At 42.0% G+C, this 26,170-nt stretch overlaps 1 protein-coding gene across 2 annotated transcripts in view; it reads right to left on the reverse strand.

Annotated features, from left to right (window-relative positions):
- The window catches only part of XKR4 (XK related 4), a 305,832-nt gene that overhangs the window by 4,339 nt on the left and 275,323 nt on the right, over positions 1–26,170 (reverse strand). Inside the window, exon 3 of one of the 2 annotated variants that reach the window (XR_006288526.1) lies at positions 14,680–16,799. Coding sequence is in view for 1 of the 2 variants with exons in the window: in XM_043539622.1 (XP_043395557.1) it covers positions 15,853–16,799 (947 nt within the window). In the remaining variant the exon portion in view is untranslated. Of the gene's footprint in view, positions 1–8,599; positions 16,800–26,170 lie in introns of those variants that run through there. The other variant, XM_043539622.1, reaches the window with a different exon arrangement.

Here is a 26,170-nt window from a genome sequence, read left to right on the forward strand (position 1 = left end):
GAAAAACCATGCTCGATATACTACACTACCTTCTGGAACCACTTATTTCACAAAGTGGGTTTAACTATCACTCTATACCCCTTTTCTGGTTCTATTCTCTTTTTCTACAATTGTACAGACACCCTTAATGCAAACTCTAAAGATCTGTTATGCTCATTTGAAACATATTAATAAAAAGACAATTAACTTATTCAGGAATAATAGACAGCAAATGCTGCTTTGCATTCATTAGAGAACACTCCTGGAAGGTGCTTCCATAGACCTCAGAAAAGTTCTTAAGAGCTGGTCAGGGCCTTATACAACTGAACCCTTATTGAGAATGCCTTAATTTAAAAAAGAACTCATTGTTGCTTCTGAGCTCAGATGAACTAATTACAGTATGTTGGTTCCTTCAGTAATTTTAATAGGGCAGGCCACATTCCATCTCCATATTACTCCATGGATCATGGGTGTAACTGGGAACAGAATTTAGCCTAATTCTGTGAACCAAGAAAAAACAGTGACTTGGAAATGTTTATACTCATGACCCTAATTCCCGCATTATGTTGCTATGCCACGCTCTGTTAAAAACGTTAATGGGAGCTATGCGTGTGAATTCCCCACGCCTCCACGGGGAGAACAGAGCTTTTTACACATTATATAGATTTAAAGCATGGTGTTCCATTCCCTCCCCCTTGCATTCAGGTTTGATTACAAGTTGAAATTACAGTTACATGAAATGCTGGTGTGCCAATGAAGACTAATGTGAAAAGGATGATTTCTTTGCTTTTTACTTGTTATTTTCCCAGCCCAATAAAAAGAGGTTTTAATATCAGTAAGTTACTATTAAAGAAGGTAGTCTTTGTTTGATACATTATTGCTCTTGTGTTACCCACAAAGCCCACTGAAATCTCACATGGGGGTCTATTCTGCCCTCAGTGCCATTACATAACTTCCATTAGAGTTTAATAGAGTTTAATGTAGGCTTCTGCACTGAAAGTAAAATTCCCTTGGGCCCTCCACACCATTTAAGTCTCATACGGGTTTGTGGCCCAGCCACAAAGTGCACCACAGCAGGGACCTCTGTGCCCACCTTGCGTAATCTAGCACAAAGAGTTATGATGGAGCGGATCAGGGTCAGAGTACTGGATACACGTTCATGTGACTCTGGTGCCTCCAATGTCCTGTGCAAGTAGTGTGGAGGGCTACAGCTGCTTCGCCAACTCAGAGGCTGACGTTTGGCTGTGGGGTGCATGGCCCTGGGTGAGGGCAGAATTTTACCTCCAACTTGCCCAACCTTCTCCTGCCTAGAGCCCATTAATTCAGGCTTTAGATAGGAGACTTGGATTCCTCTTGAAAGAGAAGCTTATAGTTGAAAACATAATCCTTACCAAAAAAAAGTTTTCAATTTTGATCAAGAATTTTAATTTACTACAAAACTCTGAAGTCCACCCAATTACCATTTATCCAGCTATTAAAAGAACATCTTTCCCCAAATGTTTCAATTATATTTACAACTGACCCTTGATGATATAGAGACCAATCCCTTCTTCCATAGAAGGCAATGTAAAATTCCCATTGACGTCAGCAGAAGTCAGGAATGGGGCCCATAATGAAACCTGACTACTGTCTGGTTTCACCTGTTGGTAAAATTAAAGTGAGCTGGTTTTTGGAAAAGATTTTACTTAAAAGATCCCATATAAATAAAATTAATTTGAAGACATAGTGGATTTAAAAACAAACAAATCCTTATTTAGGATCTGATCCAGTGCTCATTGAAGTCAATGGAAAGACATCCATTTATTTCAGTCAGCTTTGGGTCAGGCCCTAAATTGCCTGGCAAATCTGTTGCTGTCTTACAATGCATGCAAATCCTACCACGGTACAGTAAGTGAAACAGTACTTACGTGCCTACCAAACAGCATTTCTCAAGCAATTCAGCTATTTTTGCATAGTTGAAAACCATTCAAGAAGCCTGTGTATGCATGCAACATATCCAGGTCTCAAACTCTTACAAAATCAACTGCCTCAAATTACGAGCTGCTTTGGAAGGCACGCCTGTCTTACTGCTAAGCTAGAAACATACACACAAGTATACACTAAAGCAAAACAGAACCCAAAAGTTCAATCTGAACAGCAAAACTGTAGGATGCAGGTTTCAGGATATACATGGGAGAAGCAGGCACAAACCAGTTAAGGAAATATTGAATTCTGTGCATGAGTTTAAATGTCACATTTGGATAATGAACTTTTTGGACACTTATTACTGGATTTTTCTGTATGGGCCAATTTGAACTGCCTACAAAGGAAATACTAGTATTCCAGTATGAATTGACTAGTTATACTGTACTTGTCAATTTATTTCAAGAGAATGGTATCTATACATCGGTCAGGCTTTGAGCAGGGGGTTGGACTAGATGACCTCCTGAGGTCCCTTCCAACCCCGATATTCTATGATTCTATGATATGATTCTAATATAAGAAGATTGTAGAGGGCTACAGGCAGTGGCGGATTAGCTCAGCTTGGGATCTGAAAAGTCAAACTGGGTTCGTCATCATAAACATAGTGATTCTAAAACTAGTATTTCCTTAACAATGCTGCCACTGTTCAAATGTTTTTGAACTTGGAATACCATCCAGGGGAAATACCATCCAGGGGAAAAGACCAACTTTAAGCAATGGTCATATTGTTAGTCACCTGTGAACAATATATGACTTGAAGACTGAACAGCAAAAGCTCTAGTCTGGCTGAACTTTATTTATAGGACAAAATTTACAGGGCCAGAGTCAGCCATCCCATTGGATTCAGCGGGAACTGTACCCACATCAGTGCTAAATTGGAACCATCGTGAGGCAAGGTTTGCTGATCAAATATTATCTTTGTTTATTGAACCTTTCTTTGCTGTTCTGTGGTTGTAAAAATGATCTCAGAGACAAAAGCCATTTGCTATGAGCATCTTTCTTTCTTTCTTTCTTTCTTTCTTTCTTTCTTTCTTTCTTTCTTTCTTTCTCTCTATATAATACAAAACAGATGTGGTGCATTAAGGTACAGTTGTTCTCTTTAAAAACTTGCTGGTTTTTGCCTTGAATAAAATAACTACAATTACTTCAGTATTTGTAGGATTAACTAAACTTTCCTATTCTCATTACCTCAACTACTACAAATACTGAGGCAAAGCTATCAAAATAACTAAGGCATCATCTAAGGCAACTGGCAAGTTTGTAAGGGTAACCATGGTATATTCAGCAGTAAGTTATAAGAAAGCAAAGTATTGTCAATGGCATAACTTGTTTTCTCATTCTCTCATCAACATGCGTTTATGTGATATTTCTAACCAGGTTGGGGATATGTAGATTGTGTGTTTTGCAGGAACAAAACCTCCCAAAGAAGTCAAAATAATAACTGATAAATCTTGTGATCTTGTTTTTGTGAATTTGTAAACAAAACAGACTTGTGATGACAGCACTGCAAACTTAGAGGAAGGTGGTGCATAAAGCTGTGGTACCCTGAAGCGAATTGCTGGTTCAGGCTGGGATGATTCAATTGCTCATTTTATGAAAGAAAGACCTCGTGACACAGAATAACATGCTGCAAAATTCTTCAGCAGTGCTTTCCACGCTGAGCTGACCAAGCAGCAGAACATCAAAGAGAAAGGAGAAATATCATTAAGGGCCACCTACCCTATAAGACGATAAGGCTATCACCTAACCATAATAAGGCCATTACCATCTAACTTCTTATTCCATTGAACTCCATAATTGATATGTTTTGTTATTCTTTTTGGCCTATACACTTAAAAGTGCATGCACACTTTTACATTCTCCTGAGCTGTACACAGAAAACAAGCTGATGTAAGTGTGAAAGTGAGGATTGTGCTCAAACAAGATATGTGCATGTGCAAATTCAGAACCTAAAAGCACACATTGGGTACAGCATGTGTAACTAGAAGCATAAAAATGCACAAGCACTTGAAAAACATTGAGCCTATAGGTTTCAGAGTAGCAGCCGTGTTAGTCTGTATCCGCAAAAAGAAAAGGAGGACTTGTGGCACCTTAGAGACTAACTAAGTTAGTTGAGCATAAGCTTTCATGAGCTACAGCTCACTTCATCGGATGCATTCAGCCTATAGTGTCTCATGAAAGGAAAAGTCCATTTTAGCAGTCTAGCTTAAAATTATGAGATGGCAGAAGCCATCTTGAATCTCTTCTCAGTAAAAGAAACAATAACAACTTTTTTATTGACCTTTAACTTAATGTGATCTCTTAGTTTTCTGTAAATCTTTGATTTTTACATTTAGCAATAATCAACACACCCACACAAAATCTTTGCTGCTAATGAGCATGGTTTGCAAGGACAGTGTTGCATTTTATTGTTAATAAGTAACCACTGTCTATAGAAATAAAGTGACATTTTAAAGGCTATATTTTATATCCTGTCTTTCTTGTGCAAATTAATTACAAACATTTAGAAACCTAGCGATTTCCTCAAATTGAAATTAGCAGAGGAAGCAGCAGTTGCATCTTAAAATAAATAACCTTTTGGTACTGGGGCCATTTTTTATTGCTGTTCAGAGAATCTAGGTGCTTCTCTACATTGCCCCGCAGTTTTCGCCTATGGGTGTGTGAATAGTAGTGCGCAAGAAAGCGTTGTACTGTAACCCGCCCCTTCCTCCCCATCAGGCTGCCGCAGGAGTGAACTAAAAGGTTCCTAGCTCGCATTAATATAGGCCTCTTCCAACAGGACTACCTGAATGTCAGCTGGGAACCTTTTAATTTGCATCCACACGGGGGAGTGACAGTGCAGCACTTCGGTGCACACTGCTATTCGCACGTCCATAGTCCAAACTGCACGGCAGTGTACCTAAAGCCTAGGTCTAATGAAGGGGACCAATTTGAGAGCTCTAGAGACTGAACTCCTCTCTTTATTCACTGAAAGCAGCAGTGCCATCTTCCCCACACTGCTCTACAAATGTGCCTTTATCTTGAATGGAGAGAGCATTTGTCTTCCTCTATGTCCTTTCAATCCTATGTCTCTCTGCTGAGAGTGTCAGTTATGATGTGGGTATGTTTCCGCAATAAACTAGATTGAGGTGAGACCAACTTTAAATCAGCAAATAGTAATGAACATTTTCAGTCACTACTGATTTGTGCTAGTTTCATCAATGCTCTTTTTACAAATTGCATTGAAAATTTACCATCCTACCATTTCAGTGCTTGTGAAAGGTACTAGAGTAAGCACTTTGCTGAGTAAACGTCTTTGCTTATTCACAGAACAGGTATGGTAAAGGCACCGGTAGAGACTTTCCCCACTCTGCCCCATACCAAAGTGCCTACATCCTGATCTGGTGTTACCACTGCTGGGCTGAAAGTATATTCTCCCCAGGTCCATTCAATCCTTGGCCTCAGTGCTGAGGTTGCCACGTACTTCTGTTATGTGGACTTTTCTCCACTAGGAACTGATCACTTCACAAAGGCTGATGAAGTCATGAGCTAGAAATGCCTTTTTGGTCATTGTTGAGCTTGGCCATAGTTGAACAGATGATCTAGTGGCAAGGTTGTGTGTCTCATTCCGAGTACCCTGAGCCATTCCCACCAATCCATTTTTAATACAACTTCTTACGTGTATGAAACAAATCAAATGGCTGAATGATTCATAAGATGAATGATGCGAAATTAGGCAGTATGAATTTATTAACATATTTCTTGTAGGCTTCTTTCTCTCTCCAGCCCTAGGCACAGTATGGCACAAAACTAACAATGGTGTTCTTTCCTCCTAACTGATTAATGTTTGCTTGCAGTAACTTGATTACGTTATTAAAAGTCATAAATCTGCAAAATTAAAATGTCTCTTGAATTAATTAACTGCAAATCACCTTGAGTAACACTTGACAAGTTCCAAGGTGTTTCTGTAAAAATAGAAAAGCGGGGATCAATACATGCTGGCACCATGAGTGTATTAATAGTGACGGGTGCCCTTGCTGCTGAGATAAAGAAGATTTTTTTATTGTTCACATAGCGCTGACTCTGGGCTAAACCCTGCCCTGACCAGGGCAGAGAGAGGAAGCACAGAGGAACGTCTTGTGTCGTCAGTGAAATGTCTCCAGCTGGCCAGGGAAGTACTCCATGAGGAGTTTTGGGGCAGGGAATGAGCTATGAAATATACCTTGATTTTCCTATGAGCAGGAGCAAAGTGTGCCTATGGCTAGTATTTGCTGCTGACCACAGCACATGCATTAACTGGCTGGAGGGGAAAAGGCTACCTAAAATGGACACCTCCATGCTTCTGTGTGTTATGGTGTGCAGGCTGGTGTGTTAGCCAGTTTTTCCCCTTGTGCTCTGTTGAGTTCTGCTACAGAGATTCTGCCTCTCTGTTTGTGAGTGCACGTGTGTGCGCGAGAGGAGGTTGGGGCCTCCTTCTTTTGCCCTTTTCCTTCCCTTGCATGTTACAGCAGTATTGGGCCACTTTCACCTTTCATATATATATAATTCAGATCTCATTGGAAAGCTACAACATCTTTTCAACTCTGTCATTAATATGACCATTCAGATCTGGAACTCATAGGTATTGTACACATAAAACTCAATGCAGCAAAGCTCTTAAGCATGCACTTAACTTTAAGCATGAGTTATCCCATGCCTTCAAGAAGACAATAGGCCTACTCGTGTAAGGGCTTTCTTGATATACATAATGTAACTGCAGACTCAAGAGTCTTTAGCGAGCATGCCAGTGGTTTCCTCCTTAGCTTTATAATATGTGTTTTAATTCTCATCAAACAGGTTAAGACACAGGGGTGCGCTGAAAATAATGCAGAATAAGAGAGAATAAAGACATGGCTCTTTGATATGTTAGTGACCTGTGGCTTAATTATATTAGTTATACATAGATGCAATAGTAAGACATTAAAAATATTTTTGAAATATCCCCTAATGTGCACTTGTGTTGCATTTAAATTGGCAGATGTACCATTCCCTTAAAATATATGCATCTGATATTTTCCATACTACATAATGCATAGACTAGCACCTCTCTCCTTTTAAAACATGTATGTCTGGCAACAGTATCTGCGTTTGACAACAAATCCTTATAGTATTCTGCAATCAAAATTAAACTAAAAACACACTGGGCCTCATTCACCACTGGTTACTCCAGTTATGCACTGTAGCTCTATTGATTTTAGTGGCATTCCAGGGGCATTTACTGGAGCAATGCAGTGGGGAATTGGGCCTCCTAATGTCTCTGCTGATATTTGTCCTGTTTTCTTTGACTAACCAAATTTAATATTTATATTTAGCGCCTAATCCTGCAACCCCTGCATGGGAGTTGTGTGCATGGACAGCTTGCAGGAGTATTTTTGATTCTTTCACTGTTTTCTACAGGTTAGTGTGCATTTTATTTTACTTAGCATTTTAGATGATTAACTATAACTGGAGGCATCTTCTATTCCCCATCTTTTTTATTAAACTACCAGCATTAGATATTGTACAACAGTCTCCCCAAAACGCTAAAAGTGAACTATGCTCTCTCTGTTGCAGTTATCACTTTATTATTCCTAGACTTAGAATTTAATATAGATCAAAAACAACGAGCTGTCAGAGCCTTAGGGCCTGAGTCTCATTTACATTCAGGCCCCCTTACACTGCATAAAACGGCCTTAGTGTAAATGAGAATCAGGCCCTGGATTTCCCCCCCACATATTCTACAATTTGTAAAACAGAAATAATCATAATCATTAATAAGAAGACGATGATGTTGTAAATACAGAGGGAGAAATTCATTGCTGTGCAAAAGCCTGCACAATGCACAACTTTTACGATTGACATCAGTCAGAGCAGGATTGAGTCCTAAGGGGCAACTTCTACTCTCAGTTGCACAGACTGTACACTGTTGGTGTGCAGACAGAATATTGCCACTAATGTATACATAATGCTTTCACATTTGTATTTAATATAATCTATATATTAGGAAGCTTAGGATGGCTATTTGAACTTTCAAGGAAACCAAGGATTTGTGAGGGCTTGTCTATATGTTATATATATGTTTAATATAATCTAAACATATAACGGCATTAAGATCTCCCAGATAACTAAATTCACAGTTACCATCATTTTAAATGTAGGGTGTGATCCAGCACGATTCTGAGCACATCCTGCTGTGTGCTCTCAGCTCCTGCTGACTTCCATGGGAATTGAGGGGGTTGAGCACTTCTCAGGATTGAGCAGTACTCTGTGGGATTGAATCTTTCGGACCTGATCCAAAGGCCACTGAAATTAGCCAAACGCCTCCCACTGATTTCAGGGGAAGCTGGATAAGGTCCTTAGTGCTCAGGCAAAGGTAAGAGTGCTGGAGCATTAAAATTAGTTTGTTATGTCAAATGCTGAGGTCCAGGAGAAACATAAAATGTTTTCAGATGCTAGTTACCAGCCAATTCATACCCTGTAGCTCTTCAGTTTGCCAGAAACACTTCAGTGACTTCCTATAGCACACACTTGTGCTAAAGAGCGTTTTTACAGTGAGTAAAAAATACAACATCAAGGAAGAAAAAAAAAAGTGTAATTCTATTACAAATTCTGTGTGTAAATCTATTTCCATTGACAAATGTTCCCATCCAACACTTTGGGAATTGCAGAACAGAAAGTGTGTGTGTGTGTATACACTCGTTATCCCCACATGTATAATCCAAAAAAAAAATTTATACTTGTGTGTTTGATATAGCCCCAATGTGAGCCCATTGTTTGTGTAAGAAAAACAAACAAAAAATCTTCATAAACAGTATTGTTCAGGGTAAATATTCAGGCCTATTTATTACATACTCATGGAGTGAGTCATTTGCACGCAACTTCCACAGGCCATAGGCAGACTTCCCAGTGGAGCAGTGACTATTCCACATGCTGCACTAGACTGTACAGGGTCTGTTTACCTTTAAACCAGGTAAACCTTTCTGACCGCTGCCAGCAAAGCAGCAAAGTGGGCACATTGTGGCTGGAGTGGAAGTACATCAGAGCTCCAGCTAACTTGTTCCGCCTGCTGGAAATGCAGAACAGTTGCATAATAGCCACTGATTGGATCTGGAGGTTTTTTTGCTCCCAGACCATGAGTAACTGCCCATGGACTAAGAGACCAGAAGCCAATATCCCTGTCCAGGGGCTGAAGTAAGGGGATGCAATATACCTGTACAATTGAAGGGCATATCTATTTTAGGCATAGCTAGTGCTCCGCTACTGTAGTTTCCACATGTATTAGCAGGTACATTTTAAATTGACCTTGTCCTAATCATTTCTGAAGAACAAAGTTTTGGCTAAGTGTTTTTTATGAATAGTGAATTGTTTTTATCTATTACATGTGAATTTTCTGTTATTTGGTAATTTATCTTACCAAATCCTAGCAACCCCCTAACCCCCAAATGTGATACCCACAACTCTTCTATAATATAGCTAAAATGCCTTGGTCCCAAAATTACCCCATACCATAAATTCTAGACGTGTGGATGGCACAAATTACTCCGTACACATGCTGGAGAATGCATCTTTCCGTGCCCGCAGAGCTTACCGACAGACATCTCTTTCAGCCCCCTTGTGTCCCTCCATCAGCCAGATACTTATTTGTTTCAGAGTAGCAGCCATGTTAGTCTGATGCATCCGATGAAGTGAGCTGTAGCTCACGAAAGCTTAGGCTCAAATAAATTTGTTAGACTCTAAGGTGCCACAAGTACTCCTATTCTTTATACTTATTTGTGTATCTGGCATCTTCCCTCCAGGATCCAGACTAGACATGTGGCTTACTAGTGTGTACTAGATTTTCCCAGCACAAGTAAGTAACTCCTAATAATGAAATCTAAAACCTAACTGCAGGCTTGAACTCCAATATTTACATGAAGTTACTTTTGATAAATTTGTTAGTTCTGTTCCAGAGTAAACCGTACAATGTTAATTTGAAATGACTGAAGTTGGATAGACATTTTTCAAAGTCCACTTAACAGGAATAGATCAACAAATAAAAAAATGTCAACCAGACAAACTACAGCTATATTAGTGTCAGCACTGAAAAGAGAAAAATGATAAGCATCACTAAATCTAGAGTGCAGTTTTCTGCCATAGTTGAGCGATATTAAGTCCTGATCTTGCTGTCATCAGAGTCCGCAGCAAAGCTCCAGCTGACTTCAGAGTGGAGCCAATAATGCAGACTGAGGGCCTGATCCTGCAAATCCTTACCCAGAAAAGTCATCCTTACTCATGCAAATTGTCCACTGAAGTCAATGGCCCTAATTCTGATCTCTTTTACATCAATGCATATCAGGAGAAATTCCACGAAAGACAATGAGGTTACCACTGTAAAACAAGTGAGATCAGAATCGGGTCCAATGGGCTACAAAAGTCTTTGCAAAATATCAACATAGAATTTAATTCAGTGAGATTATTCCTATAAGGACGATTTGCATAAACAAGTTTTTGCAGGATCATGCCCTCAGTTCTACGGTGAAATTTGCGTTTGATTGAACAGGTAAATCATCTTGGAAACAGATCACTGCAGCATTTTAGAAATGAGTAAAACTGATACAGAATTTCTCTAAAAATTTATTCATTCATACTAATTGCAGTAACCTGTTTAAAAAAAACCAAAGTGAACACGAAGAAATATGGGAACAGTGCAAATGCAGAATTGCGTATTCAGATCTGACTGTTCTTAGATTTAAACTGATCTGTTCTCAGTTTAAATGTTATCTGTTGTAGCAGAATAAAGAGGAAAGGATCCATATGTATAATAAACAGACATTTTTTCTATAAACAATTGAGGATGAATTTCATAACATGTTGTTTATAGTGTATAAATGTATGTTTGCCACTTATTCCATTTGGCTTTCTGCTGAGAGCGCAGGCTTCATGTGAGTTAGCCTAATTGCTACAATTAGCAACATTTAAATGGCTCATTGTGTTTTATATAATTCTTCCCACATTCTGTGCTGTTGTACTATAGAATAGTAATTACAGTGTTGAGCCTGTTAATTCACGGGCACATGTTGTGATTATTTTCGTCATGCACCTTCTGCAGCAGCTCAGCCGAAATAAGCTTGTTCAGATGGATTCTTGTCTGTCCGTTCAGTTTGGATGAATGCAATTTACTCCGCTTCCTACCACGCACAGGGGCAACAGAGGCAGCACGACAACCCCAGCACTCTGCTGAAGTCATTTCCTTGGCATTGTGCAGGCCAGTGCAAGAGGCGGGACAGTCACAGGGTAAATTGCGGCATCTCAGTCACATTGAACTGCACCACTTCAGAAAGTGAGCAGCAAAACAATAGCAACTTTGTTAGCTGAAGCAATGATGTAGCCAAGTACCACTCCAGGAAGTGTGTTGGTTTTTTTTAAGGCTTTTGATGAGCTTCAAGGAAAGATGAACAATGAAGAATCACTTGAAAAGCTTTTTTAGAAACAAATAGGCAAATGGTGAATATTTATGATAACAATGAAAACTAAATATTTATATAAAAGACTGCATGTTAAAATGATAAAGAATCCCTTTCAAAGATCAGTGTTAGTGCTTAAATGACTGGTTTGCAGTTATTTAAATTGTCTTTTCTGAAACATATAAACCTACAAACTTTAAAATGCCCATGTTTCAGGACAGTGTTTAAACTGCTCCATTTCATTTAGATCTACTGGTAAATGTGCACAGCTCACTAGACAAGGCTAATGTGAAATTAATTTCTAACACACAGAGACAATACAATACTTTTCCTCCACCAGAGCATAATTTTGAGCTTTCATTTATTTATGTGTTTTATGTCATTTTCCTGTTATTCTGCAATGGAATGTTAAAGAATTGATTTTTGATTACTTCAAAAGCAAAAACTTAAGTTTTAACATTTCATTTTTCCTATTGCCATCCTACTTGAACTTTATTGGTTAATCCTAAAACTATCATTTGTGGTAAAAAGAATAGTGCATATCCATTATTAACTATGCATAAGGTGTACTAAGGTTTCTGGAATGGGCTGTGTTTAACAGAGAGAACTCCTAAAAAAATGTTCTTACCACTATTTAGCTTGACTGTTCATGGCAAAACAGTCAGTCTATGTAGTTCATTGCAAAGATAGATTTTAATGTGTATTCTGATCGCTTTCCAACTATCAGTGATATTGACGAATGTGACAAATGAAGTTTTGGGGGATCAAAATTTTACTTACTATAAAACACTTCTTTCTCCATGAACACAACTGGATTTATTTCTAGAGAGAGGCTATACATGCTAGAAAAAAAAATGGGTGGCAGACTGGAGAAACTGAACTCTAGAAAGTAAAAAAACCCAAAGCAAAAATCTTGTGATGCAAAGTTTGGACTTTGACAAAGTTCCTTTAAACAAAGTGCTTCTGTAAGCCTCACCAAAACTTAGATTTAGGATCTGGAAAAGCACGGTACACTGTTTTCACATGTGCAGGTTTTTAATTATTCCAGTAAATGTCAATATCTAGTATCGTTTTCAAAAGACCTGGAACTAGATTCACAAGGCAGACTTAGGAGTTAAAATGCTCAGCATTGCAACACCTAACTTTTAGGCACCCTGCCACCTAGTGGAATGCACAATCCCATGGTAGGCACTTATTCAATGAATGGGGAGAGTTAGGCGCCTAAAGAAGAGATTAATAGAAGCCAGCAAGCAGAGCAGGGAGCTGCCGAAGATAGCCAGAAGGAAATGCTAAGGAGAGGGGTGGGGCTTCAGAGAGACTTAGGCACCTAACTCTGGGCAAGAGGAAGGTGCCTGTCTCCACTTGGGATTTACAACTGTGAGCCCTCTCCTTGAGTTAGGCACTTAAACCAGATTAGTCCTTTCTCAGGAATAACCCAGGAGGAGGGAAAGGTGGTGGAACAGGTCCAATAGAAGAAATTGACAGACTCATCCCAGAATACCCTATAGTCCAGTGGTTAGGGCTCTCATCTGGAAGAGTGAAGACCTGTGTTCAAATCCCTGCTCTACAGCAGGTAGAGCACGGATTTGAACCTTGGTCTCACACACGCAAAGTGAGCGTGCTGACTACTGGTAAAAGTAGGGGGAACCACCTCCTCCACAGGTTGTCTTTTTTGTGAGGTTAGGCATACGCTGAACATGCCTGCCAGCTTGAGTCAGCTGGGGAGAGCCTAGTTTATGAATCCCACTAGGGCTTATGATGCCAAGCTGCTCAGTGGTGTCAGAACTTAGGTGACTGTTTGCATGCCCAGCAGAAGAACGTGAGGGACCTCAGGGACTTTAATAGCTGAAATGTAGGTACTTAGGGATTTTAGCACCTTCAGGACTAAATGGTAGCTGAACTGTGGTTTTGTGAATGCCAGTGGGGCTTAAAGGCTGGACATAGCCATTGTGAATCTAGTCCCTGATGTTTCAGGTAAGAAAAACTTGGGCTGCTTGGTTTGTATAGACACCATTTCTTTTACGTGTTGATCTGGTGTGTGCTTATGGAATGAAAGCTCTACTGAATTTGATTAGACAAAGGACTTGATTCCCCAAAAGTTTTTAATTGGTTGTAGCAGCAGTGTATTTTCTGACAAATTCAGAATAATGTCTACTGAATAATCAGGTGAACCCCTGTGGAAGGGGGAAATCACTTCTTATAAGATTTCATGTTCTAACTATCAAATGATCATTTCATTTAAAAATGACCATGCATGCAACTGGCTACTGCTTAATTTGCAAACATCTATGCAAATCTTCGAACCTGGGCAATTTTTCTGGTCACAGTAAAATTTTGCTATTTTTCTCTCTTGCAGATTCCTGCCCTTTCAGAGATATTTTGTTTTGAGGATCTTGCCCCTACCAAAGAACAACAGATTTTGAACATTTCAGCAATAAAAAAATTATGTAAGTACTGAAAATGGCTAATTGAATATATACAAAGAAACCATATGCGATGTAACTTCTGTTATTTCATATTACAAATATTATAACAGGAAAGACTGAACGTATCCAGGAACATATACAGCAGTGACTACACTTAATATACCTGACAGTGGTTAAAATATCAAAATCACAGCTCTTCTCCACTCTGACAATGCTGCTTAAAACAGTTGTGCTCCACTTTCCTAAAATGGATGGACATAGTTATACCGAGTTGTTTCTCATGGAAACCCTTTGGTGTCTTTATAACCCACCTATACTTGAAACAGGATTCACTTTTTATGGAATATTCTAAAAGTACCCATGTAGGCTTTCATATGGCATTACACTGCAAAATAAATCCATAATGTGTGAAAAACATGTTTACATCAACCTGTGGAGGCCAGTTGATATAATTTGTGGACCAGTTCTTAAATTCTATCTTATTAAAGAGAATGAGATGTATTAAAAGATTTGCGGTTTATAAAAAGTAACACCGTTATATACCATATTTTTACTTTACAAAAATATTGAAATAATCCATGAGTTATTCACTCTGCACCAGCTTTAAAAAAAATACTATCAAATTTTGACTTGCATCTTTAATGCAACTGAAAGCACCATCAGGGGATACTTTTAACAGAAAGAAGGATACCATTGACTTGATCATACCCTAGGGAGGTACAGTATTTAAAACCCAGAAGCTTGCAGCAAAAACACTCATTTTACAAGTGAGTCAACATCATTTTTAGATAGATATGGAACCATGTCTTGAATAGTTTCAAGAGGGTCTTCCACGTAGCTTGGTTTAATTGTACTTGACTGTATATACTTACTAACAGGTGGCTGAAAGCCTCTAAAAGACATCACTTTCACCTTGGGTGGGGGAAAAAAACAGAGCTGTCTGTACATGTGGAGAACTTGATTGTTCTTTCCTGCTTCCTGCTGTTAGTAGGCCTCATGCCATTCATTTTCTGTCCCTCAGGCAACAATATCAATCTTGTAGTTATACAGTGTTTGGCACTAGAAGGATATGGCATGTTGCGTCTCTTATCACACCTGCATACATTCACACACAGAGCCATGCATTCTGAGTCTTGAAACAGATTTAAGTTACAATGTGTTCATATCCTGATGCCTTCCTCTCAGAATCTGAACATCATCCTCAAAAGTTCAGAGTATGAAACCTACACTTTCCTTGTTCTTTCTTTTCTTTGTTCCAGTTTTTGCAAATTGAACACTGAATCATGATTATCATTTAATTTACATCACTAAGGGCTAGAGCTCCTTGTTCCTGCTGAAAGCCAGAGGTGACCTGCATAGGATTTCTGTCAAAAGTAACTGAAATTTTAATTAAAATGAATCTTGAATTCTATAGAAAACTAGCAGTTCTGTTGGTACTAATGCTTATTACCTGATTAATCAGACTCTAGTTTACTCTCCTTTGATAGGCTTGCAAACATGACAGTGTACTTTTTTGATTGAGAACTATTTTGCAAATCTATTCTAAACTGAATGGTGTATCAGCTGGAGATTTAAGGATTATACTCCTATCATTTTTGCAGAAACCAGAGTTTCTATAACAGCAACACTGCCTGGTACAGCTAAGCTATTTTGACAATTTTTTTTGTCATTAAATAAGCAAATATCAATCATTCATTTCTAAAGTAAAATGCACTACTGGTTAAAGTTGAAAGCTCTCATCAGAATCTTCCTGTTGATCGTAAGTATGGTATAGCAGAGTTTCATAGCAGCAAGGAGTCATGAGCTGGGTCTATTTCCCAGGTAAAGTAATAGGTTTTTTGAGGCTCTCAGGTGATGCTGCTTTATAAGTGAACTGCAGACAGACTGCAGACAGAGGATCAAATGATAATCATGATGATAGCCAGACTATGAAAACTACCGCTTGCTGCTCTGTTGTAGTATGCAGTTTAGTTATTGCCACAGCCCTACTGTCAACCCTTAATTTGGACTGTAACTTTGTAGCTTCTTCAAGTCTTTATTATTTTTTATAAAGTGGTTTCATATTCCAAACGCTCCTGAATAAGGGCATCGTCTTTATACTGTAGCCGTGGAGGAGCGGGGGAACATTCAAAAGCTAAGATAGCCTTCCTCAGGCTTCTGTCCAACACGTGTCTCTCCCAGGCTGGGTATCTGTTCCTGAACAGATCAATTTTAATGACTGACTCTTCAATCCTTGGCGGCCGGGATGAAGGTGTTGAAGGTGCAGTGGGCCTTACCTGGAAGACAGGCACGCACCCATCCCTCTCGGCCAATTTCTGATCCCGATCACTTGTGACACTCCGATTGTTAGAGATAGACCTTAGAGTGTTTGTTGCCACTTCTGGGGGCATGGTGAAGGCAGCAACAGGGTCCTCACAAGCACAGCTTGGTGACTGCCCAAATCTTGGTCCATTGGGATGAAAGAAGGCATAGTACATCAGCATAAAAACAATGCCGGTTAAAAAGCTGCTGAACACCACACACAGTGCTGGTATGGCGAAAGCATCAGAGATCAGTGGGGCCTTGTACAGATACCAGAGAGCACTCAAGGCAGTGTTTTCCAAAAGGATCACGAAGTAGTATATGAAGAGCCTGCAACGTGTCCTTCCTTCCTTGACATTGAACCAGCTAAAGATATAGATAATCCCAACAACCATATCAAACACTATCTCTTCCCATTTAGTGATACAGAACTCTGTTTCACAATGAACAATCCAGAAGGTCATGATACACCAGTGGAGGACTATGAAGATCCCAAAGTACAGCTGGAAAACTGAGGCAAAGAGAGCAAAAGTAATGACCCTAGCTGCAATTGTGAAGAAATGCCAGCAAAACTGGATTATAACAGCCATATAACTGATGGGTTTCTTGTCATCGCGGGAGTCACGAAGGGCTTTCTGGTAGGAAGCCAAAGCCCAAGCCAGGGACACAAGAGATGCTGCAGCTGTAAGACCTAGAAAAAATAGGAGATGCAGTAAAGGGTTAATTAGTGCATTAGAACTTGGTTGGAGCCAGTGAAAATACAGCAGAACCTCCATAATCACATTGTGCTAAACCGCACCCTTCATAATTAACACAAAAAATTCAAACGGTATCCCAATTGCTCAACAGTCAGTTAGGGACAGATCTCATATTACTGAGATTTCATGTTTTTACAAAGTGGACTGCATTATAGTTGCTTGTGTACCATCACATGTTACAATGAGTGCAATTAAACTAGAGTTGACAACCTAAACAAAAAATATCCTGTGACACATTATCTTTGCCTTTCCAACATGTCTGGTGACTTGCTAATTCACAAAATTCAGTGATTTGCAATAGAGCTCTTTGTCACCCTTCCCCTCTTCCACGGCCACCTCTGCTTTGTCTACACCTTATCTAGTTACTCTCTCCTCCTCTCTCTCCTTTGTGCTTCTTCTCCTAGGTCACTGTCCCCATTTCACCCTTTCTTCTCACATAGTCAGTGCTCCTTCTACCTGACCCCTTTATCCCTTACTTTTCTTCCTACTCCGATCTCTCCGCTCTTGTAATTCTGTTCTTTGTTCTATGTTGTAGAAGTGCCATCTCAGATCAGTCCTCCACTCTGTATGATGTGAAGTGTGGGGAGCTGAGTGCCAATCACAGAAGCGCTCCTTCAGTTCTGTGATGATCATGGAGTCTAAAGATGGGGAAAGTCCCACTTAGCCGTCAAGTTCATCTCCCTTTCTAGTATTTTGTCCTGCCTCGTTGTGTCAGGTGGTGGCTCCTCTGTCCCTTCCTTTATCAAATTGTTTGATGGGTTAATATATCTGACTGAGACTTTCTTGGTAGCCTAAATATCTCTTTTAAAATTTCATCACATCCATCCTAGTCATACTGACTTAATATACTAAATTTTTCCTCTTTCTTCTAGGTGTAAACATCCACCAAGCATTCATAGACCGTTATCATGCCCTTTAGTCATTGCTTAGTCAAACTACATTTTTTTTATCTGTTAGTCTTTTATCACAATTCAGCCAGTCCAACAACCTGACAATTGGTTATTCTTCTCAACTTCTACTGTCATGGATAATGAGACACTTGAACAGCATAATCTTCTTGTGCTCTGAAGATTCATCTTTGCACGCTGTGTCTACTCTTTCTCTTTCCTGATTTTGAGAAGTACTGCCTCCAGAACAGTCCCAGAATCAATCAGCATTTTCCAGTTTAGAGGTACCAGGATAGCTGACCTAAGCAAGACCCGCTGAACAACATCACTTTTTCCTGCCACCTTGAGTCATTGTAGGTAGAATGAATAAAAGTCTTTCTAGGACAGTGACAGGTCCTCTGAGATACTGTATTAAACTACTCTGAAAAAGTGTGTCTGCTGTAAATAGATTATAATGCTGTCATTGTGTAGTATAAGGAACATATGGGAGGGAACTTTCAAAAATCAGCCTTTAAACTTGCCTCTCCAACACTACAAATGCAAGTGGTGAGGCATTCACTGGTTTGTGCATACATGCTGCAATAACATGCACATAATGGACTCTGAATTCATGCTAAAACTTATATGGTGTTTAGGAATCAAAGACATTATTATTATGAACAGGAGTCAATATAACATTTGTATAACTCTGCTTAATGGAGGAAAAACCAGAGCTGTTTATAGTGGGTTTTATTTGTTTAGTACATGATGTTATTTGCTTCTAATGTTCTACAGCATCACAGTTCTCATGTCTTTCTGCTGTATCTCTTCAAAGAACTTCAAACACCTTTTTCATACTATTGATTCTCTTGCAATCTGAACATACCTCTCAGTTGGTAAAAATTGGAATATAAGTGACTTAATAGATAAATGGAGCTCCTTGACCCACAACTGAGATTGTGCAAGAGGGTTTTGGAAGCAGGGAATGATCAGATCAGTTTGGAAACAGGAGCTAAGGAGAGGCCAGTGACTAAATATTAGGAGAGGAACCATGGTACTAGCTGCATAAAATTCACTCTTAACCTACGTGCTCTCACGCAGGTAACAGAATACACTTCCTAGTAAACAGATGGTGGAAAGATTAACCTTATACTGTCAATACCTTATAACCTAACTTATACTCTAATTTTCCACATGGTTTTGGTTGTTTCATTAACACTTAGCTTGTGACCAGTTGGAGTTATTATTAGGGTGGGGAGATATTTGTTATAATACATTGTGACATGTTTCTATTAGGGCTGTCAATTACAAAAAACTAATTGCAAGATTAAAGAAACTAATCATGATTAATTGCAGTTTTAACCACACTGTTAATATTAGAATACCATTTATTTAAATATTTTTGGGCATTTTCTATATTTTCAAATATAGGGTCACAGCTGGGGGCTCTGGGTTTCAGCCTTGCTCAGGGCTTCAGCTGCTCTCAGGGCAAAGGGCTCCAGCCACCCTGCTGCCCAGGGAGCGGCAGCCAGGGGCTGCTTCAGCCCCTCTACTGCCAGTGCCTCGTGCCCCATCCACAGGTATGCAATTAACATGTTAATTTTGCGTTCAGTTAATCGCAGGCATTAACTGTGATTAATTGACAGCCCTAGTTTCCATAATTCTTACTTTTGATCAGCTTGAAGTACTCAACACTGTGCAGGACCCCAAACTTTTACACAAACTGCCCTGCAAAACTCTTGTCTGAATGTCTAATTTGGACATTCAGAATTTCACCTGGGAGAATCCGGGCAGCAGCCATGTTGGACAATTTTAGTTTGTGGCTAGAGGACAGAGATCTGTAGTCATGACCACATCATGTGCCCAGACTTGCACCAAATAGGTTGGGACAGAGGCAGCCAAGGACGATGTATGCATGCTGAAATGACCTCTAGCAAAGAACAGTTCAGTAGCGAGCTCTGTGCCCCAAAGATTCTACACCACAAGGTCCAGTCATAGTGGAGCACTAATCTGAAGTTCCAAGATGGTGGTGGGTGCACAAGGAGTGGCAGCGTCTGCTGGGTCTTTCTACCAGAGAGAACGGGCAGCAGCACTTTCCTATCACTTTGGAACTTCTCTCAGTCAGTGTGGCTGGGGGTTTGAATGACGGCATGCTCGAATTATAGGACAGAAGACACAGGACCATTCTGCCACTGTACAGCAGAACCAGCTTTGCCTACAGTGCAAGGGGTCAGGATAGTCATGAAGCAGAAAACCGCCATTGTGGGCACTCTTTATGCTGCAGTGAAAACAGTGGCCTTCTAATCTGACCCTACCAGTGATCCTCAGTGGGAAAGATGGAAGCCAGTAGAAGAGCAATGTGACTTTAAACCAAAATTTGCATAGACAAAATGAGGAAGGGGAGTCTGAGGTTGTAGACACAATGTATGTTTTTAAGGTGTGACAGCAGATAAGCCAGCGTGTTTCTTTCAAAGCCCCTACAGCGGGTCCAAGTCTCATCACTGGTACTGTCTAACAAGTGGACTAAAATAAAAAGTCCAAACCACGCTAGAAAACAAATCAACTACAGGTTAAATATAGTAAATCACTAGCACTATACTAATAACAGCAGCCATTAATAAAGTGATGGGAAACTATGGAAGAAAGAGCTCCGAAAAGTAACTCTAAACCCATGGAAGAGCCCAGTAGACCAACAGTCTTCTTTCATGCATCTCTCTGGTGTTGTCCTCATGAAGAGAGAGAGACCACTGACCAGCTCTCTGACTTGGGTGGCTTTGGTGGATGGGTTGCTCTCGCTGCAAATGTTTTTTGGGGTTGCTGTTCCTCTTAAAATCTTTATAGTCTTTGGCATGTGTAACAATACATGGCCTCCATTCACAATGCAGTAAGAAGTATATTCCAGCCACACCAGAAGAAATACCAGATCCAATGGATATGGTTTAATTAGGCCACAACTTTATTCACATAAAATATCTGGAAGTACCTGGCAATACAGTGCAGGTCAGAGCCCTTTCCTTAATTATTTCCACAAAATGCACAACCTGGTCCCAGCTGTCCGTTACCTGGGACCCCATCGCCCTCCCTTGTATAAGGTTTAGGGGGGCTTTATAAAAGGAGGGGCGACTCCCTGCTGTTCCAGTTGTGGGAGCTCCAAACCTTCCTTCCTCGGCTCCCTTATGGGATGCTTTCTTCTAAATCCTCTTCCAATCCATTTTGTCCAATAACCATATCCTTTCCATAATGAGTACCTGCACTGGACATGTGCCACAAGGAGGTGCCAGCAATTTAGTTTGGCTGGCTCACTCACCAGGTTCCTGGATATTTACTGATTCCTTACTTAATATTGGACACAAATATATCTGCTCCCTCATTGGATAGGTGTACCCCATCCTCCCTGAATAACCTGGGTGTCCAGTAAGATATGTCCAGATGAGTAATTGCTTAACCCTCCTTGGTTACATATGAATCTAGCTACCTTCCTCTTCATGTGGCCCCCCTACCCTATCAACCTGAGGAGGTTCCATGGCTCTCCATCATACCTTTCATTGCAACACTTCAAACCAAATAATGAACCCCCAAGAAAAATCATGGATCTCCCCAAATCTCCCTTAGCTCTGATCATCAATTCAGTCCCCTTACACATTCCTAAATTGTTTTCACTGCGGTGAAAAAATAAATCCCATCCAATGTTTGCTAAAGATGGTACAAGGACCCTCGGCTGTTCCCAGAGCATGCTGCTCCTTGATCCATTCCTTTGCTCCCTCCATCCAGGCCAACTCAGAGCTGTCTCAACACTGAGCCCCAGCAGTGAAACTGTGGGCCAAATGCACACTATTATGCCCACACATCTGGGTACAAATTCCTGTGCCTGTTCACATGAGCCTGAAGGCAGGAATAAACACTATGAGTTTTGCACATAAAAATCTTAGAATTCCCCTCCTTATCAGAAGGTTCTAACCATGTATGTATTTAGATGTCACCTACTGACATGCCTGATTTGTTGGGCTCCCATTTGTAGCCTTTTATTTTATTTAAAGTGAATTTAGTAATGTGGTATTACACCTTCCTGGGTTCGGCTCTGGTGGCTACAGTGAAAGTCACCTCCAGTAGTTGCTTCAGATTTACAGTCTCTGGGAACACAAAGACCAATGATAGTGACCACACATACAGTCACAAGAACACGGTCTAGTCTGTTTTACAAGTTTTATTAAAGTTACCAGCAAAGTTATGAATACCCAACCATATCGAAATTCCATACAGATCTATGCACAGTTTATTGGTGTAGTTATACTCACATCCTTCTAGGTCAGCTGTTCTCTAGCTGTGGGTCAGGATCCCAAAGTGGGTCACAGCCCCCTTTGAATGGGGTTGCCAGGGCTAGCTTAGATTTGCTGAAGCCTGAGCCCCAGGGCCAAAGCCAAAGCCCGAGGGCTTCAGCCCTGGGCAGCAGGACTCAGGTTTCAGGTCCCCTGCCTGGGGCTGAAGCCCTTGAGCTTCAGCTTTGTCTGCCCCCACCCAGAGCGGTGGGGCTCAGGCTTTGGCCCTCCACCCAGGGCAGTCCTTTAATTATATCAGCCAGACTTCTTGTTTGGACTAATTCAGTCTTTCTGTCTCCCTTTCATACCCTTTCCCATCGACATTTGTTGTTATAGGTTATTACGACATCTTATGAATTTACACTCCTCTTACAGTAGAGTGCATAATTAGGCCAGGTGAGGGTGAGTGGACCCCTTAGTGGACTAGGGGATTGCAGTGGTGGGAAAGGAAACATATGTGGGGGCGGGGAAGGGAAGCCTAGAACAGCAGCAGCAGTTGAGGAGGAAGGGAGAGTGGCTCCTTCCAGGGGCAGTGGGGGTGACCCCCCATACCAGATGACACAGCCTGCTCTGGCTGAATCCACACACCACCTGGGATGGCAGACTTCATCACAGCCACCTGCCTCTCCACCCTTGTGTCCTTTCTCTACCCCATCCCTTCTCGGTCCTACCCTTCTGCTTTTTCCTTCTGTCTAATGAGAGTCTGGTTTAGCCGGCCAAGACTATATTTTGTAACACTCCTCTAAGCCTGTGACCCCCAAAAGGCTAAAAGCAATGTCCTAAACAGCCTGATGCTGGTATGAATTTACCATATCTGATATGCCTGATAGGACGGTGTGCCTTGCCTGTGTTCGTGCAGCAGTGAGGTTGCAAGTGAATGTCAACACCAGTGACAGATGCATTTGCTTTTCTTTTCTCTCCCCTTTTGTGTGTATTTGTCTTGTTTTGTCTCCTGGGAAAGGGGATCGGACTTTAACAACAACAGTGACAGCGACAGCTCCAGTCCATCTCAACTAACTTCTTCCCCACAAAGGACGGTTATTACTCTCTTTGTTACCATCTAAAAGACTCTCAAACAAGGGTTTTTTTCCTTCTAAAAACACTCTTCAGCTGAAGGGAAAAGGAAAAAAGGTTTGTTGTTAAAATGAAAGCCTTACTTAATACTTTGCAGTTCAAATGCTTTAGCTCTTTTCCCTTCTCTTCTGCATTGCTAATAAAAGGTTACAGGATTTTAGTGGTGTGTTTGCCATGGTTACTAAGTAGGCTGAGCAGCAGCGTAGCCAAGTGGAGGGAACAGGGGGAGCGATCCAAAAAAAAGGCACCACCCGCGGCAGCGCTTTTACTCACCCAGTGGTGCGCCGGCGGCAGGCCCTCACTCGCGCCAGGTGTCTTCGGCACTGAAGGTCCCACCGCCAAGGTGCCGCCGAAGACCCGGAGCGAGTGAAGGTCCCGCCGAAGACCCGGAACGCCGCCGGGTGAGTTAAAGCGCTGCAGCAGGAGAAAATTTAAAAGGGGCCAACACATTGACAAGGCGCCACTTGTGCTCAGTTTGGGAGCAACCGCTGCCCCCCTAGCTACGCCACTGAGGCTGAGGTCTCTGGATGCCAAACCCCGAACTTTGTTTAACACTGTTTAATGTTGGGCAGTGACTGGGTTATGTTTACACCTTTGGCCCATATATTCCATCTGCCTTAATACAACAGTACCCACCGGTTTCAGGCGGGGTTGTACTTGGCATAGCTAAGCCATGCCTCCCCTGCTGCTACCCATGCTGATGCAGCTACACTGCTATTTATACCTGTGCTAGCTTAATGAGCGCTAGCACGAGTATATGTACACAAGTGGGGGACTCACACCCCTAGCTTGTAGTATAGGTGTAGCCTAAGATGACAATGTTTCCCTTGACATCCATATTACATTCCTTTAACTCAGGGGCGGGCAAACTTTTTGGCCTGAGGGCCACATTGGGTTTCCAAAATTGTATGGTGGGCCGGTTAGGGGAGTCTGTGTCTCCCCAAACAGCCAGGCATGGCCTGGCCCCCGCCCCCCCCCCCCGACAGTCCCCCCCAAACTTCTCGCCCCCTGATGGCTCCCCCAGGACTCCTGCCCCACCACCCCCTGCTCCCTGTCCCCTGACAGCCCCCCTGGGACTCTCCACCCCTGACTGCCCCCTGCCACCCCATTCAATCCCCCCTCTCATTCCTGACTTGCCCCCTGGGACCCCTGCCCCATCCAACCCCCTGTTCCCCGCCCTCTGACCGCCCTGACCCCATCCACACCCCTGGCTCCTGACCTCTATCCAACTCCCCCTGCTCCCTGCCCCCTTACCGGGCTGCCTGGAGCACCGGTGGCTGGTGGTGCTACAGCTGTGCCACCCAGAGCACCGGGTCAGGCTGCGGCTCTGCAACTGTGCTGCCTGGCCGCCCAGAGTGTTGTGCCGGCGGTGTGGTGCACTGAGGCTGTGGGGGAGGGGGAACAGCATGGGAGGGGCCAGGGACTAGCCTCCCGGGCCAGGAGCTCAGGGGCCGGGTAGGAGGGTCCCGCGGGGCTGGATGTGGCCCGTAGGCCATAGTTTGCCCACATCTGCTTTAACTCCTTCTTGGTTGGCAACATTATAATCCTCACAGAATGTGTCCGACTTCCATAAACATGCTGCTTGGATATAGTGTGATTTTAATTCTAGCACCTTTCATTCAAGGATCTGAAAGTGGTCTGCAATCATTGAGTTAGTTAGTCTCACAGCAGCCCACTGAGGTAGGTGAGTATTAGACCAATTGTACTGATGGGTAAATTGAGGCAACGATTGGTTAACTGATGTGCCCGAAGTCACAGAGCAAGTCTATATCCAACTCAGGTGTAGAAACCAGGCTTTCTAAATCAGAGGCCATTGTTCTAATCACTGCGTACACTTTTCCATTTGGGTATTAGAGTTCAGTATGATTTTGCCATCTTGAATAACTGGGATTTCAAAGCAGAATCTTTGATAAAACTGTCTAGCAATTTTAGTGCAAAGCAGATTGATCTGCATCAGTTTTCTCTCCATAATCAAGCACTACAGTCAGTGAGTTCAGACTGGAATACAGTTTGTGTCTGTTCTGTAGTAGTAGAGCCTCTCTGTGCATTTGGATCTTTGCAGGGCTACATGCTGGCAGACCAGCTTATTAAAAAGACAAATGGCCCTTATATTTGGGAGCTACTGCCACCTGAGTCCAGCTCACTTTACAGAAAGTGGTCAAGCTTTGAAAATAGGTCAGAGTAACTAGGACAAAATGTTCATGAATTAGCTGTCCAGCAGTGCTGTGGTATGATAAAGACTGTTTTGCCACAAGCACCAAGTTACCTGGGTATTGCAATTAGAGTTCAGAGCATTCCTGACTAGTTGTTCCAGGGAACTATATCACACACAACTTTCTCTTCTTTCTGTGGGCCTCCACACCCTATGCTAGATCAGAAAGAATGGTGGTAGTTCCTTATGTGTGTGACACAGTGTGATGGGGCGCTTGTCCCACTCTGGGTTCTCAAAGGTTAATAGAGCCCAAGGAAGGCTGCGCAGGAGGCAGCCAATCACAGAAGGGCTTATAGGAGCAACCAGTCACGGTCGGGCAGGCCCATATAAGAGCTTCAGTTCAGAACAGCATCAGTCATTCCCTGGAGCTTGAGAAGGGAGGTGGACTGGCTGCCTTGCAGGCTGAAGGCAGCAAGCACCCTGGACAGAGCACTACTGCTTGCAGAGACCGGGGGAGCTAAAGCCAGCTCCTGGCAGGCTGCAGGGATCTGCAGAGTGAGGCCCTGAGGCCAGGACAAAGAGAGTGCTGGGGCCCCAGAGAAGTGGCCCAGGGAAATCTACTGAGGAGTCGGAGGGGACACAGCAAATGGTGGTCAACTTTAGGGTCCTTGGGCTGGGACCTGGAGTAGTGGGAGGGCCTGGGTCCCCTCTGCCCCCACTTGCCACTGAGGAAGTATCTGGACTGAGGGACTAAGACACAGTTCCCTGGAAGGGAGGTGCACAGAGTGAGGCACAGCTGGAGAGCTGTGTCCTGAAGAGGACGTCACCGTCCTGGGCGTGATGTGAGTCCCTGGAGAAGAAGTGATGGTGGCAAGACATCACCAGAAGAGAGCGCA

The sequence above is a fragment of the Chelonia mydas genome, chromosome 2 (genome assembly GCF_015237465.2).
Source record: "Chelonia mydas isolate rCheMyd1 chromosome 2, rCheMyd1.pri.v2, whole genome shotgun sequence".
Classification (NCBI taxonomy): domain Eukaryota; kingdom Metazoa; phylum Chordata; order Testudines; family Cheloniidae; genus Chelonia; species Chelonia mydas.